Source organism: Corvus hawaiiensis, chromosome 8 (genome assembly GCF_020740725.1).
Source record: "Corvus hawaiiensis isolate bCorHaw1 chromosome 8, bCorHaw1.pri.cur, whole genome shotgun sequence".
Taxonomy (NCBI): Eukaryota; Metazoa; Chordata; class Aves; order Passeriformes; family Corvidae; genus Corvus; species Corvus hawaiiensis.
Window position 1 is genome coordinate 22,082,218 of NC_063220.1, and position 16,818 is coordinate 22,099,035.

A 16,818-nucleotide genomic window follows, 5' to 3' on the forward strand; every position below is an offset into this window, starting at 1 on the left:
AAATATCTGATTGGTTGAGGTTACTAACAGCACAGGGTTGTTCAGGGGTATATGAATCCTATACCTTATTGGAGGATTTGTAACTCTATTTCTAATTCACTTTTGACTAGAAAAGGCATAGTTTTTTTCCTTGTAATTGGCTCACTACCAGAGTGTAATAGTCAAGCTAACAACTTTCTTCTTTTCCCCTCTTCAGGTGCTACTGTTTCCTATAAATTGCAATTAATACTTCCATTTTTGCGATTATGGTTGCATTTTAAATAGTCATTGTAAAGATGAGTTTGCTACGAATGCCAGTGTAGGTGAAGCTGTAAGCACTTGGCTACTCTTGCAATTGTTTTCATCTTGTACATCTCCACCGTCTGTGCTATTAGCACTTGATTTCCTTTTACATGGTGCAACTGTGGTCTCCAGTGTCTGCCTTGAATGTGAAATGTGGCACTGGGAGACAACAGTGAAAATTTCAGTGTAATTCAGTTTAGTAAGAGATGACCTGGGCAGATTGGTCCCATGTAAAAGCTCATCAGCTCTTCAGTTCAGAGCACATAAACTTATGCTAAAAGTTAAGTATACCCAGAAGTCCTTTTCTCTATGTTAAGCAAAAGCTCAGTGCTTTGCTGAATCAGACCTTGCCTTTACTGTAGGGCAGATGGACTCATAAACATGTTTTTAAAGCTCTGAGGCAAGGGGGAGTACTTTGATGTGGGAATCCCACCTCAATGGTGAAAATTGGAGATAAAATCACTTTCACATATGGATATATTGATACTAACAGACTCACCAAAACGGGAAACTGACCCAGACAAAAGTGTCATCCATTTTCAGATGGTTCCCAAAAGACTATTTACCTCTCTTGCGTTGTGCAAGGGCAAGTAGAGGGCTTGTCTGAGACTTTAACTGTGCCTGCTGTCAGTTTTAAGGCTAAGTTTCATAGGGTTAATAGCAAGTGCTGCAGCAAACCCTGCCTTCTTCTGGAAGCAACAATGTAAGCAGTTACAACATGAAAAAGAATGCTTTCTTTCAGGTTGCTGTCTCCAGTGTACCAAATCCCCTCTCTCTCTTTTCAAAAATACTATCATAACAAGCTTTAGTCCCAGCTGATTTTTTAGAAAGTTGCCCCAATCAATGGAATTAGAAGAGAGGGGAAAAGAATTTGCAGGCACTGCAGCCTGCACCTTCACATGCAGTATTAAGTTTATTGAAAGCAGTTAACAAAGGGAAGATATGGCGGCTCATGAGGAAAGCACAAGTACACCTAAAAGGAAGGGAAGTAATTATCCAAAATACCTCAGGAGGGTATGGTCAGAGCAACTCCCAGGTAAGTCAGCACCTTACAGCTGATACTGCTTAACCAGATGACTTGGTGTGTTTATCAACTTTAAGTAGAACCAAGTCTCTTAAACTTCCTGCAAAGGTTGTGCAATGGAAACATGTTTCAGTATAGACTGTTAAAGCCATGGATTGATGTGACCCAGATTGACAAAACACAAAGAAATCTGAGGCAACATGTTACTAGGAGAGGAATCATCTCTCTCAAACTTTTCCATTTTCTTAAGCGCTAAAGGAAAGCTCAACGCAGGATGGTAATTTACCAGATGGTCAGTGTCAGAAAGAAGCTTGCTGAATATAGGCAATATTGACACTTTCTTAAGAAAATCTGGCAGTTCTCCCTCCTGAGGAGAGATGCTGAGAATTTCCAATAATACTGACCCAATTTTCTTTGGTAACTCCGGCACTGAGGGAGTCTAGAGATAGCATAGCATTGTATCCCCTTTTCCTTCTGAGGTGTTGCTCCATTTCTCTGGGTACCTCCTGTTCAGTGTGAATTAAAAGAATTTTTAGGTACCACTGAAAATACTGAACAGGATCATCAGAATATGGGATAGAAAAAGATTTAGTAGTTCATTTTCCTCTAGCCCAAAATGGTGGATGTAGTTTTTGTAAGTGATACAACCTAGACAGAGGAAATAGCGCTCTGCTTTCTACACACCAAGGGCACCAAGCACACATGCTGTACTCAGTCAGTTTCTGGTCTTAACTTCAGTCACTCATCAAATGTTAGAAATCACTGGTAGACAGAGATGTTATACAAGGAAGTGTTACTTGTCTTGGAAACCATTGGAGCGTTGAAGTTTACTGTCCAGTGTTAAAGATCTGATTTTCTGGATTGTTAAACTGCTGTTACAATTGGCAGATTCTCATTCTACCCAAGTTGAAACTATGTCCTCAAGAGTGTTGTTATAATCTAAATCTGCATTTGCTTCTATTTTTATATGATTAATACTGGTGTAGATGCTAGGAGTTCGTAATGCTAAACGGTGGGAGGTAGCTGTTTTCTAGCCTGAGTGAGTCCCATCTGTTTTCTTCTAGGTTAGTGTAAATTGTCTTTTTACTTAGTCACTTGGAAAAAGCAATACTGTATTGCTTCTCTGCAGAAAGGTAAAAGGAGAGAATGAGTTTTAGTTAAGCATATATTTAGTGTTTAGCTATTGATCTTAATTATCATGCACTCCAAATTGTAGGTTTGAGTTACGTGTTTTCCTTACCTGCATTAGTTCTGAAGACCATGAGCCATGGCACAGCACAGGCAGAGACCATAGCTTTTCTAAATTGCAAGCTCAGTTCAGCTGCATACCCAGAAAATTATTTTTCATACTTGACTTGTAAAGAATTACATTTCAGAAGATTTTTTTCTCTGGTAATAGTTTGACAACACGGCAAGACCTGAGATTGTGATCAGGCCTTAAAGACTAATGAGATCTAGTGGATGTTTAAGAGGAAAACAAATTGGGAGGCCTTTGTCTTCAGCTGAAATATTCTTTGAACATCAGAAATGCAGAACCCTAAACATCATCTCAGGTAATAAGGCCATCACTGAAGAACTACAAGTAGAAACTACAAGATGAGTAACTGGCAGAGACTTTCCATGTGATCCAGGTGAACTAAGCAGGTTTGGGATTAGCCAGTAAAACTGCCTGTGCAAGCAAACAGGTGGCCAGTGAAAAAAAGGAGAAAGACAAGGCTGCTTTCTATCCCTTTAGAAGACCTCTAAATATGAGGAGGATACATGCAAACACTAATCCTGGTAGCAATTGAATCAAAATCTTGGCCAAGTGTGTTTTATGCCTATCACTGGGCTGTGTCATACAAGTTCCAGTATCTGGTCTTTCAAAGCCCTTGGAACTTGCTGGGGGAAAAATTCAATTGGAGCTGAACACAGCATGTTATATTTTGAGGCTTTGATTATTCTGGCTCTGACAGGCTCATAGAGATTTCATTGCCTCTGGGCAACATCTGCAGTGAAGCCTTGTAACAAAAAGATGGAGTGGCCTCACAGGGCTCCTTGATAGCCTGTATTGCATTAGAAGGAAGATGTGATTACGTAGTCAGGGTAATTAATTAGCATTTCCATAAGCAGTCACAAGTCCTGTTAACCTTGTAAATGCAGGAGGCAGGAATGAAGCACAGATGTGGAGGCTCTGAAGATAAACTCTGCATGTGTGTGTTCATTTGATTTTGTTGATGAGTTCCACCAAATTCTTTCAAGATCAACCTTAATTTAGCATGGCTTCAGATGCAAATACACCCAACATCTGTTCATGGCTTGTGGCATCTCTTTGGCCACCAGTTCTAATGCAAGATCTTAAAACAATACAAAAACCCTGCCACACTGAGGGGGTAAGCTGTTAGTCAGGAGTAAGATATGGAGCTGGCTCCAGCAAAGATATAGAGGTCTGTGGACTTTGCCTATTTCAAAGCAAATTTTAGTTATGGTAGTGAAAGGCTGCATCTTGCCTGCAGACCAGTTCTCCTCTCAGATTTTCTGCCGTGTCAAGTTTGCCCTAACCTGGCTGACAATAGTTGTTCTCCTTTAGGGAATCACATTTTCTGGTCAAGTTTTATTTCTGTTCCCCCCCACCTGCTCCTCACTTGTTTTTCTTTCTCCATTGGTTTTCTCATTCTTTTGTCTTGTCATGTGGGAGACTTGTTTTCCCTTGAAGCACTGTTGGTTTTCCTCCTGACTTAAGACCAGTCCCCTGCAGAAACACACTGCCCAGCATAAGGGGGTGTAGCTCTATGTACCTCTCAAGAAGCTTGTATTTCTGTTCCTCTGGTTAATGTGTATGAAGTGCCAGGTGTGTGCTGTATTCAGAGTCATGCCTTCTAGCTTTTACTAAATTACAAGGTGTAAGAAGCCACTGCTATAGGAAGATTACAGGAAAGAGTCAGTGCCTGCTGTCCTGGGCTGAGAGACTCACTTCTTGTGTGGTTAGAACCCTTTGTTCAGCAGGCACATTTAGTGCTTCATCACAGAGATTAGAGGGAAATTCTTCTAACAACTTCATTCAGAATAATTCTGCTGGTGATTCTAAACAATGAAGTAGGAAATAAATGCCAGAAGAGGCTGTTCTCTGTGGTGAATCTTGAGTTAGAAATATCTAACAGGAGGGGCAGGGTCAGATATGGATAGAAAAACTTAACCCTCTTTTCTTTTGTTCCTGAATCATTTGGACAGGCTGTTCCCATGGCTTAGTTTTTTTATCCCACACCACACACACACACACACACACTCTCCCACCCTCATCTCTAGAAGTGGGAGCCCTGGCTTGGTTCAAGACCAGAACTCTTGTGTCCTTTCTGTTGCCTCTGGCGCCACAGAAGTAATTGGTGGATGATATTAGGAGTCTTGTAACTTTCAAAGCTGTATATCTTTCGTCTTTTATAAGCTGGCAACAGATGAATTTTAGGACCTTTTAAAAAATTATTGAGAACTTTGGAGCCAGTGGGACTCCTACTTGTGTCTTTCAGTGATGATGTAAAAAATAAATGTCATGTTAGTGAAGGGTGTAGAGGAAAATGGGAACTGGACCAATAATGCCAAAGGGGTAAGAAAAGCTCTCTTGCTCCGCTCAGGGCTTGGGTTGGGGGGTTTTCTGATGGCATATCTCCTGCTGCAGCAGTCATCTCTGCTTCCTGGAATAGGCTGTTTCTAGTTTAGTCCTGTGCTCAGCAGAACCAAGTCTGTTTTGTGGGTTTGGTTTTTTTCCAAATCACACTTGATCTGATCAGTGAGACACATCTCTACAGCTTTGCCTTCCTCAGGGTTCTGTTTGCTTTAATCTCTTGAGCAATTTGGAAATGCAGAGTGTTCCATGTACACAAGCACAGGCTTGGAAATGCAAAAATACCACTGCATGGTGAGCTGTCTCTTCAGTCACTTTTCAAGAATTACATTTTTGGCCTAAACCATCCTAAGGTGTAGCCAACACATCTAGGCCATGCTCTTCTGTGAGTGTAACTGTGGAATGACTTCCACTCACAGATAAATGACAAATTGCTCCTTGAAATGAACCATTTAAAAATAGGTCATGATGGGCTTCAACCTCTGCAGCCTACACCGGTGCCACAGCCAGTGCTCTCGCTCTGTCTTTACCAGCAGACCCAGCTGCACTTACTCTGTGCTTTCCTGAAGCAGCAGTAACAGTCAGGGCCACGCTGGGCTCTGATTGCTCTGTAGAACTCTGGCATCTGCCAGTGGTTTCGAACACTTTGCTCTGTCAGTGAGCTGTGTTTAGTAGAGCTTGGTCATCCCCTATGTAGAGATGTATGGGGTATACTTATTGTCAGGGGTACTGTGTACACTTACTCGTCTCCTATGTAGAGGTTGGGCCAGACTTCATTGACGTGCGTGTACTTTGGGCATCCCTTCCAGAAGAGCCGCTCCAGTTCAAATGCACCTGGGGTACAATAGTCCTCATCAGGATCTACTTTGACTGCTGTGTATGCATTTTTCTTCCCAGCATTCCAGCTTCCTGATGACATCTTGTCCATGGAGTAGTGCTCTCAGGATGTGCAAGAAACTGGAATGCAACCAAAACAGAACATTAACCCAAGGAAGCACAAAGCAAGTGACTCTTGCTCCAGCTGTGGGATCCTGGGAGCAGCGCAGACCAGGTGTGATTGAGCATTGCACAAGACAGGTGAACCTGTTCTGTGGCAAACACAGACTTGCACCTGGATTTCTGCCTCTCCTGAATGAGGTGAAGAATATGTTGTTGGATGAGCTCACCAGCAGTGGGAACAAAACCCAAAGGTTTGTGATTATTGAAATTCAGCCTCTGCCAGGAATTTGTTTCCTGAAAAATCCACTAGTAAAACTTTGGTAGGTTTAGCAGCCTAGGGATCTAAAGCACCTAGGGGAACTGAGTGCAAACTTAAGTTATTGGGGTTTTTTATCATTAACTAAGACTCTCCTAAAGGCTTGTCCTTTGTGATTTTCAGCAATGTAGGGAGATGAAATGTGTCTATCCAAGCAAATGTTGCATGTACCGTTCTATTCTCTTCTATTTGTCTTTTTCCTGTGTTGCCAGTTGCAGATTCCCTATCTGCTGTATCTCCCTGTGGGCTCTGTTTTGGTTTCTCCTCCTGGGCTCTCTGATGTCTCAGGGTAGCAGTTGCTCATGTCTCTTATTCCCTTGAAGGGAGAAGTTGAACCCTGTGGTTCTGAAAGAGACTTGTAACAACATGTGGAGTTGGGCTTGATCTTATGAAGTGTGCAAGTAGAGCCTGCCAAAAATCCACCTTTCTTACAGGCAGTGAACCCTGTAGTTGCTCCCAAAATTGTTTTTTGTGTTGCTTGCTGAATGTTTGTGTCCTTTTAATTCCAAAAATCTGGCTAATGCCTTCATGCGGCTATTGTAGAGCTCTCCTGAAAGCAGGATGTCCATTTTTCACTGACATCCCACGTACCCATGGGGTTTGTTTGCTCAGTTTGGGCTCTTTTGTGCCTGTCACGTTCTGTTTCTCTACAAAGCTTGAAAAAGCCAAATGACTCCTGTTTTCTGACTCCAAAGCTGTGTAAGATTGTGGAGTCCGTTTTTGTTTGGCAAGTGTACACCTTTGTTCAAAAATTGGCCTGCTTTCACTGGCAAGGGGATCTATCTTTCAGCCAAGCTTCTTAAAACATAATGATGATGTTTAGCTAAGTGGTCCTCTCTTGAGATTTTTAAAGGGCTCTGAGAATTCCAGCTTGTAGCAAATTTACTTTGGGATTGTCTTGCATGCCTATGTGTAGTACCTAGTCCCATCTCTCTGCCCCAGTAGCCAGGCCCTGGGAGAGCCTTTTTCCTTCCCATGCCAGAATTATGCTAATTCTACATGCAGACTCAGCAGTGTGTAGATGATGTTTGTCTGTCAGAGATACTAATCTAAGACAATCTGAGTTGGGAGTGATTAGGCTGTTATCTAGAACTTGATAAGAACTGCTATTTGTCTAGTAGGGAATTATCTTAACTGAGAGCCTGTTGCCTTGATGCTGAAGGACTGACTACTTTTATTCATGGCTCCATAAAATGGGGTGGAGGAAAGGAAGGGAAGAAGAGAAAGCAATGTAATCAGTAATCACAGTTGGTGGCCACAGTGCATTGATTTGTTACACCTCAGAACAGGGTAATTACATCTGCAAATAATAGTCTGTGGTACTGGAACACCGGCACAGTTTGAAGCTTGGTTAACATTCTGAAAACTCGACCACTGCTGAGAAATCTTTGTTTCTGTCTGTCCTGGGAAGCCATATGCTCCCTGAACTTTCAAGTACACTATGTTCTTTTATGCCTTGCCAATGTTATCTGCTGTGGGGATTTCTAAATTGAATTAGAGCACAGGAGAGCATCAGTTGAAATTCCTCTAATAAAACATGCATTTCAGATTTGACTCTACACTATGTAAGAAGTAACAGAATTTAACTAGGAGGAGGGGAAAGTGGGCAAAAGGGCTGGTTGGCTACTTAAACTCTGGAAATAATTGTCACGAAGCATTTGGTTGGGGGCAGAAGGGCTTATGTCTTCCCAGGAATCAAAGATGTCTAACCTGATCTCGTATTAGATGTTCTATGTACACCAAACAGAGCTCCAGGAAGACTATTCCCTAGGCCAGCCCTCTTGGAATTAAAAGAGAAAAGTAGATTGGATTTTTTTGGAGTGGTTGTTCTTAATGCTGTTGTGGGTATAAGGGATGAATGTTTAGCACAAGCCCAGGCAGGGAAAGCTCAGATGTCTTTGGCAGATTTAATGTGGAGAGGAGACCATCTCTTGCAGAGCATTCACCCAGTGCAGTCAGATAGCAGCCAGATTGCAGGGTTACCTCTGTACAGGCTTGTTGGAGCAGGCTCCCACCCCTTGTGGTGCTTCATTTGGGCTATAAATGAGTTAGTGCAGGCTGAATGATGTACCAGTACTGTGCCAGCTTGGCAGTCACTTTGTGGCACTGCACTGTGTTGGAGACACACAACCTTAGATCACAGAATAGTCTGAGTTGGAATGGAACTACAAGGATCATTAGGTGAATGGCCCACATGGAGATTGTGAGCCTGGCATTATTAGCACCTTGCTCTGACCAACTGAGCTAATCCCAGGGTCATTTAGAAGCTCTCTGGAATAGGGACTGTCCTTTTGTCCTTTGCATAAAGAACTCTGCACCCTGCTTGCTTCTGGAAGTGCTGCTTCAGGAGAGCCTTTTTATTTCATGGGGGAGGGATGAAAAGTCAGCTGGCTGTGGACTGCCCTTGTCCCAGAGGGGTTCTCCCCAGCAGGAAGGTTTGAGCCCAGCTTCACGGCACAGTGAGGAACAGAGCCCCGTATCTGGGGCCAGGAGTTCCCTCCCAGTGAGGCAGGGCAGTCTGTGGCCCATCCCACTCTTTCCCTGCGCCCAAAGCACAGCTTCCTTCTCGCTCTGCTGGCCTGTGCCAAGGCCGGCCGTGGGAGCTGATGTGACATGCCCGTTCCCTCTCTGTGACACCCATGGTGGCTGGCTGGACCCGGGGGTGGGCCCTGCAGGTGCTCAAGCCGGCGAGATTGTGACTGCTGAGCCCAACATCCTGCAGGTTCTGCCACGCGATCCAGCGTGTGCACGGAACACTGAACTGCCAGCACTCCCCAGTTCTGCCGTCATGGACTTAAGGGTATTATCAGAACAAGGATGATAAAAATCCAGTCATCTGCATTTTTATACCCTAATCTTGCTCTTCATAAATAAGACCAAAGTGCATGTTATCTAATAAATTTTATTTGTTAATCACTTGGATGGCTGGAATATTTGTCCTCCTTGGGTTATATGTATATAAATGAAAATATTGTTAGAGATTTCACAAAACGGTAATTCAGAATAATGGAGACTTAATCCTCTTTTCATTAGTGAGCCACTTCAGGACATACACTGTGGTAAATTACACTGCATTTTAAGTCATTCTCAAGTGCTGTGCACTAGAAAAAAAACCATTAAACTAGTTTTGCATTGATAGAAGTAATTGTGTGGCTAATTTGGATAAGCAGCATGCATTAGGAACAGCAAAGGAATCTCTTCTTTATGTTCACTATCTACTCTACAGCTGCCAGATGGAATTTCTTATACAGCTCTTTAGCTTTTTTTATTTTCTTTTTAACAAAGCAGGGAGGAAGGAAAGAAAGTGCAAGGGGGTGGAAAAAAGGAAAATCTGCCAGTCTATCTGCTGTTTAATTCAGAGCATGAACACAGTCTAGTGGCTGGAGCACTAATATAGCAGTGAAAGATTTGCCTTCTGCACTATGTTTGGAGTCCCTTGAACTACTCAAATTAACCCAAAATTTCCAGTAAAGCCCTGTGAAGTCATAGAACGTAGTGGCCCATTTTCAAATCTTTCGATTGAAGGGATGTCTAATCCCACCACAAGATTTGTAGGGGTAAAATAATGCTTTTGGAAATGTCAGTCATTAGCTCTACGGTTTGGTAATCCCACAGATGGGGGAGGAAAACTGAGCTTTCTATCTAGAGGTGAACATCCGAGCCTCGGTGGAGCTGTTACATTTCTAATGCTGGTTTGCCACGTGTAGTGGAAGTTTCTGAGTACTTTGAGACTGAAAGCTATAAGTCATTAGCTACATAACAAAATACTATGTTTCTTAATTTTTTTGGCTCAACGTGCTGTGCAAGCCCTAGTGCTGTGTATAAAGATGCCAAACAATTTGGCAAGATTTATGCCTGGGAGTTAAGATCCAAGTCAGCTGTAGAGACTTAAAAAGAAAAAAAACAGGCATGCACAGACAAGGACAGCATTTGCCTTTGTCCTGTGCAAGGGCCTATATATCCTTTCCTTTTCTGCACCCCTCCCTGGCACAGGGGGTTCCTCCACCACTGCTGTTGTCCCAACCATACGTACTCTGGCTGCCAACCTGTAGCTGTGTTTGAGTGCCTGAAGCTTCAGCTCCTCAATAAAGTTGGAGCCTAGTGGCATTGGTACAAATACGCAATGAGAGAGGCTAAACAAGTAAAAAGTGGGAAGAAAATGGAGAGAAGACAATTCTCCTTACTCTTTCCTTCAGAAGTATTAGCTGTTCTGTCAGGCTGAGCACAGGGCTTCCTTGCCTTAATGCCCACTTCAGTCCTTATTTATATAGCAAAATAGTTTAAATTCTTTGCCACCCATGTTTCCTGCTCTTGAAAGTTCTTCTAGCTCCTATGACATTGATCACTTGTGCTAGTGGTGCTTCTGATGCTGGCTTTATTAAATTTAATTTGGTGTGCGCAAGTGTACTTGGTTTTGTACTCAGAGTTGTCTAAAAGCTACTTCTCCTTGAAAATACCAGGCAATCACAAATTTATCTGGTTTAGCTGGGAAGCAAAAGTTTTCAGCATTTAGCAAACACCTAAATATACAACCTGTTTGTAAATGTGGAGGCAGATTTTAATCTTATTCCTCTTCTGATGCTTTCAGATTTTGCTTCCTACCTGTTTCCTCATGTCAGGTCTGTAAAAGGAGTGGAGTCATGGTATCATCAGAAGTTTTTTCCAAAGATGCCAAGGGAAGGAAAGAAAACCACCTATCAGCACTGAGCCTTTCATGAGGAGTCTACAAGAGTAATGACATATCTACTAGGCCTTATACCCATCTCAGTGCAGTAGGAGATAAACACAGTGCCCTTGAAATTAGTTGGGGGTTTGACCCTCAAAACTGGAGACTGAAGTAGTTAATCTACTGCCAAGAACACTATATTCAGCAGAAGAACAAAAATGTGCAAAAAACCCCTGTAATTTTGATTGAGAAATCATTTTTGTGCATGAAGAGCTTGTTACTAAGAAATTACTCCCATTTTCTTTTCTGATGTTGGATAGAGGGCTGAGTTATTTGAATGTTTTTATTTATCAGGCAGAATTCAACACTGTTGAAGTTGCTGGACTTCTATCTTCCAGGGAGTAAAAACTGAGACCTTCTTGCCTTCCAGACAACTGCAAAACTAAAGGTTTTATTTTTATTTACTTCATTCTTTCAGTTTAATAACCACCTTAGATAAGAACTTCACAGAGGAACAATGTTTGTAACAAGTGTGTACAAGAGGGAGGGAACCAAGAGAAGGTAAGGATGGAGAATACCAGTCCTACACTTTCAAAAAATGTGCAAAAGACTCGAATCTATTTTAGTAACTATCTTCAAGTAAGCACTTGCTCAGTGCTGAAGGCAGACAAAAATCAGATCTAATGACTGAGAGTCTTCAGAAAGAGTGAGGGAAGATCTACTCAGCAAGTTCTTGAATTTTTAAGAAATGTTCTGTTCTTCCATTTCCAGCCCACATGCCAGATGCATACCTCCCTTCAGGGTGAAAAAGTACTTGCCCTTTTTGAGTATGACTAAGCAGAGTGCTGTTTTATAAACTGGAAAGTTCTTGCAGAAGCCAATGCACATGTCTGGAGCAGTGTTTGCACTTAGGAGGAGGGTAAACAGTGCTTTGGTTTCTAAGCTTTTTGTAACTCAAAGTACATCAGTTGAGCTGAGAGCTGGTCAGCTGCAGTAACAAAAGCTTGCTTTGTCAGATGATTTCATGAAATGAATTGAAAATGGTGCTCCCTGACATGCCACCCCGTGCTGTTTTGCTCAGACTCCAAAGGCTGGCAGCAGCCATGAAGAGCTGCGTGCTTCCCCTGTAACCTCACACTTGCTGCACCCCAGGGTACTGCAATGAGCTGTGGCGCTGCAAAGGTTCCTTGGGTGGGGTTGTGTCTTGCTTTGTTTGGTTGGGGTTTTTTCCCTAACACTAGGCAAAAAAGGTTAATTTTTTACAAATACTTCTTGTGATGGAGAAGTCTTTAAAAAAATATTTCTCTAAAAGATCCCTCAAAGAATTTAGCAAATTTCAAAACTGGATTCCTCAGGTACCTGAAGGATACTTAAGCAAAAAGTACAATCCTGTGTTCCCTATTCCTGTCCTAGTCTTCATCAAAATTCATTTACTTCAGTTTCTTTATTTTACCCCTGCGTTCTTATGCTTAAAGCATTCATGGACTGTAAAATAGTTCATCTATTGCAGTCATCTTTAAACAGCTTAAAACCAGAATAATTGTAGCCTCTGTGCAATTATTTCCCAGACCCTCCTGCTGTGAATATTCAAAACTAACCAGTTATTTCAGCGAATTTCTAAGCCACATATGACTTTTTAAAAACTTACTTTTGCCCTCATTCTTTATTGTTGACTGGACTGGTTAATTGAAAACAGATTAAGCTGAGATTTTATTAAATATTATGAGAGTGTCCAAAGAAACTTAAAACACAGCATCATCTGAGAGAATTTTAATTCAATTGGAAAAGCTAGATTTGACTGGAGGGTGGAACAATTATTGAAGAATAGGCAAAATATTTTGGGACAGATGTTACAAATCTTAAAAAATTGCATTTTCATTTGTAACTTTTAAATTGAAATTATCTCCAAGATAGTTACACTTTCGGCACCTAATTTCCTAATTTATAAAGTGATTTCTGTAACACGACAAATTTGGTTTTCTAAAGTTATACATTATACTTTCAAAACCTTTTTGACTCTGTAATAATTTTTTTTTTCTCTGCAACAAGCTTATGAAATTAATAGTTACCTTGGCAAGTTTTCCAGTTCTCAGTCCTCTCCCCGCTTTACTAAATAGGTTATAAAAGGAAGAAAAAAGGAGCAGAAGTATAGGAAATGTATATTGCTTAGCCTTACCTGTAAGCTTAGGTGGGTGCTGTAGGTAACTGGGTCTTGTGAAGTGCGGCAGAACGACAAAAGAAACCTTACTAACTTTGCAGCTAGAGTCTATTTTTAGAGGAGGATTTGCTGACTCTGACCTTGAGTGCTACCCACTCCAAATGACGATCTTTACATCTGCTGGTAAAACTATTCCCTGATGTGACCTGAAACATTAAACCTGGCAGTTTAGTTACCTAGTCTTGGTATGACTAAGATAACATGATGCCTGCATGTTGACTATAATAAAACAAACTTCATCTTTGATGTTGTCCCCTTGTCAAGGCCGGTGCTATGTTTGCTGCTGCATGTGGGTGAGGAGCACTGCACTGCTGTTTCCCGTCATGCTATACACAAGTGATTTGGCACTGGCACAACAATGGGCAATGGGAGAGGTAGCATCCTGACAAGGTCCTTTTCTCTTGTATGTGCACCACCAGAAAACCATGTTCCCCTACCTCTTGTCTTGCCTTTCTCCAACACTTTCAGTACCTATCTGACTTACAAAATGCCTTTCCTTGCTGAGAGACCGACGTGCTGCTCAGCACTGCTCAGTTCTGGTAACATGAACACAGCTCACCAAAAAGAGGCAGAGGTGCACCCTCCAACCTTTCAAAAATTCTCTACTTCCCTGAAGAGCTCCATGCCTTCCTGCTGAAGAAAGCCTAAAACTTTCCCTGGTAAGTCACAGCCAGGTTCATTGAAGATCAAAGCTGGGTCCTCCAGTGTCAGAGTCACAGCTCTTCCACTCCAGTACTTTGTCTGCTGTGAATGGTGACCTTCATGGCCATGGGGCTGAAGGGCTCAGGGATCACACATGAGAGCTGGTACATGACATCCTCTGCATGGGCATTTGTTCTGCAGCAAACCTTGCCTCAGAGCTGCAACTCACATAACAGCATTAGGAGGAGGAGATTTTGGTGCTGCTGGAGTTAGGCTTGCAATGACCTAAGATCTAGCTGTCATGTGAGCATTGATATTTCTTAAGAGAAATTCTTCAGATCTGTTGCCTTCTGCCTGGGAGTGGAAAAAAGAGGCAAAAAGACCAGTCAGGGCAAGAATGTGGTACTGGAAGTAGCCCTTTGGTCTCTGGACCTCTTTCCTCCTGTTGAGTTGACCATACTGAGAATGATCTATCTGAGCAGACCTGCATGCACTGCTTGCCTATCTTTCTGGCTCACAGTGCTCTCTACTGTCACACCAGTGCCTGCAAAAAGCAGGCATCTATTGATGGAGACCTATTGTGGAATCTTTTTCATGTCTTGCAAGAGCAGAAACAGTCTTCTGTGACTGCAAATACCTGTGCCCTACCAAAGATTCAAGTGGCCTGAGCTTTTTTTCCAAAGTATCCAAGTCCCACAGTAGTTGCCATTAATTTTCAGTGGGACACAAATTCCTGACTCTGTCAGTTATTTTTAATGTTGCTTTAAATCCTTTCAATCGCCTTTGTCATCCCGTCTGTTTAAAAGATAAAAGTTCATCCCAGAAGGACCAGGGCCAGACTTGGTCATGGCCTGTGGCTAATGCTGCAGTACAGATGTGGAGTAATAAACAGTTTCAGTTCAAGTTCTGAGCAGTGGATCTGCTGCTGTTTCATGCTAACAGCATCACTCCAGCCAAGTTTATGCATTACAGAGCAGCCAAGCTCCTCCCTGCCAATTACTCAGATAGTCACTCTTAAAATGAGAAAGAGCTTGGATGCTAGAAACCTGCTGTGCCTTCTAAGTTATATTGTAAGGTTGTTGTGCAAATTAATTCTTTACTGATAACAGAGAAACTTTGTGGAGGAGGAGATACAGACCTCATATAACAGAAACTCGCAGCAGTTTCTTTATCCCTGCAGGTGACCTGGTATGGGTAACATGGGTAAGATGATCCAGCAGACTGGCAGTGCTGGTGAGAGGAGGCTGCTCTGTGAGGGATGGGCAGTGGTCTGTTGCTTGTCTTTGACCAAGGTTGTTTTTCTGATGTCAGATCAATAGCATTACAGTGTTTTGTGATATTGTTATTTTCAGGAAGGCATGTGAAAAAAGTATTTTTCTGTCTGAATGGCTGTCAAAACAGTATGAGCCCTTGTTCCCTTCTCTCTGTAGGGTCCTGAGAACATGTGCAGAAGATCACTCACCTCCTAGAAAAGTCACAGAATGGGTAAGATTGGAAAAACCACAGTGGGTCATCTGGTCCAACCTCCCTGCTCAGGGTCATCTTAGAGCACATTGCACAGGATTGTGTCCAATTTTTGAGACTAGTTGTTTGTGTTTCCATTAGTTTTGTTTTTGTTAACTAAAAAATCGTAGCTGCTGAGATGTTTCGACAGTGGCCAATGACTTGGAGTGCTTTGAGCCTGGACACATAGAAAACACAGGAGGAAGGCTCTTATTTTGGAAGAGGTAAGGACCTGTCTTCTGGAAAGTTGGATTGTTACCTTGAACTCCTAAAAACGGATGTGTGCCGTGTTATTGGTGATTTCTGAAAATCTTGGCCAAACTGATGGTGGTGGTGCTTTGAAATGCAGATCACTCCCCATTCCTGGAGCCTTGCCTGCATCCAGCATGTTCGTGTTCCATGTGCAGATCCCTGCTGCCGGGGGTCAGCTCCCAAGGGCAGTCACCCACTGGCCACAGGTGCCACTGACACTTTCTGTGGAACAAGAGTATGGAACTGTGGGAAGGATGAAAACTAAAGTCCCATCCAGAGGGAAGGGTAGGGAAGAGGATAAAAAAAAAGAAAAAGCTGCTTTTTTTTCCCCTAAAAAAAAATCTTAGAAGGAATGAGTCTCTTCAACAAAGAAAAGGAAAAGGGAAAGAAATTGTAGATTTCTGGCCAGACCACACTAGAGCTATAGTTGGAAAAATCTGACACACTAAGACTTCAAATTTTTATGTTCGTTTAAAGAAAAAGCTTTGAATAAAGTTCTGCTTTAGTAGACTTCCCTCCCCCATTCCAACCTGGTAAACTGGAAGATTTCCTCTTCGCTACAAAATATGCTCTTATTTGGAAAAGCTGGGTTTTTAACAATTTCATGGGAAGAATAAGTATATAATTATATAAGATTGTCCTAATGGACATTTGCAGCTGTACTGAGATGCTAACAGCATGCAGAAACCATTATGTTTCCAGTTGTTTGGCAAAAGTTAAGAAACCTTATATATATATATATATATATATTTAAAGTTAACTGTAAAGTAAATCCAGATGGTTCTGTCTCACACAGACAAGCAGTCTTCAAACTAGACATATAGTTGTAGCCTGGCTATAACTTGTTTTGATTACTGCAGATAGGCAGAAATGCTTTAAATGACTGCACCCTCCTCACAAAATGCTGCGTGCCCTTGATTCTTGCTGAAGTCAACTGGCATTTATACAGCACTACATAAAACTTGTCTGACAATACCTTGCGTGCAGGAGTATCTCGCTGGGCGTTACTCGTTTAATTTCTCTTTGTACTGAAGTATTGCTTAATGGCCCCCATCGGGGTTAGGGCTCTGCTGAGACAGGCACTGCAGACCCATAAAACAAAAATGACAATTGCTGCCCTAAGTAACCTACTGTTTGAGCCTGGGTTTGTGCTTCCCTCTTCATCTCCCAGCTACAGATTGCCGGAAAATATTGGTTATATGCTTATTTTTGATTGATGTATTCAGAGTTTTATTTGATTCTTTAATAAGCGCTGTCTGTTGTGTTCATTACTTCATTTCAGCCAGACGTCAGTAGTGTTGCTGCTATCAGCAGGGGAATCAGAATTATGTTGACTTGTGAGGCCATTCTGCAAATCAAATCAAAGGGGCAGCTTTGC

General features: G+C 42.1%; 1 protein-coding gene across 2 annotated transcripts in view; it reads right to left on the reverse strand.

Annotated features, from left to right (window-relative positions):
* The window catches only part of DUSP29 (dual specificity phosphatase 29), a 50,277-nt gene that overhangs the window by 11,369 nt on the left and 22,090 nt on the right, over positions 1–16,818 (reverse strand). Inside the window, exons 1-2 of one of the 2 annotated variants that reach the window (XM_048310562.1) lie at positions 13,002–13,123; positions 5,648–5,861 (exon numbers count right to left, since the gene is read on the reverse strand). In XM_048310562.1, coding sequence (XP_048166519.1) covers positions 5,648–5,832 — 185 coding nt within the window. In that variant the 5' untranslated portion in view covers positions 5,833–5,861; positions 13,002–13,123. Of the gene's footprint in view, positions 1–5,647; positions 5,862–13,001; positions 13,124–16,818 lie in introns of those variants that run through there. The other variant, XM_048310563.1, reaches the window with a different exon arrangement.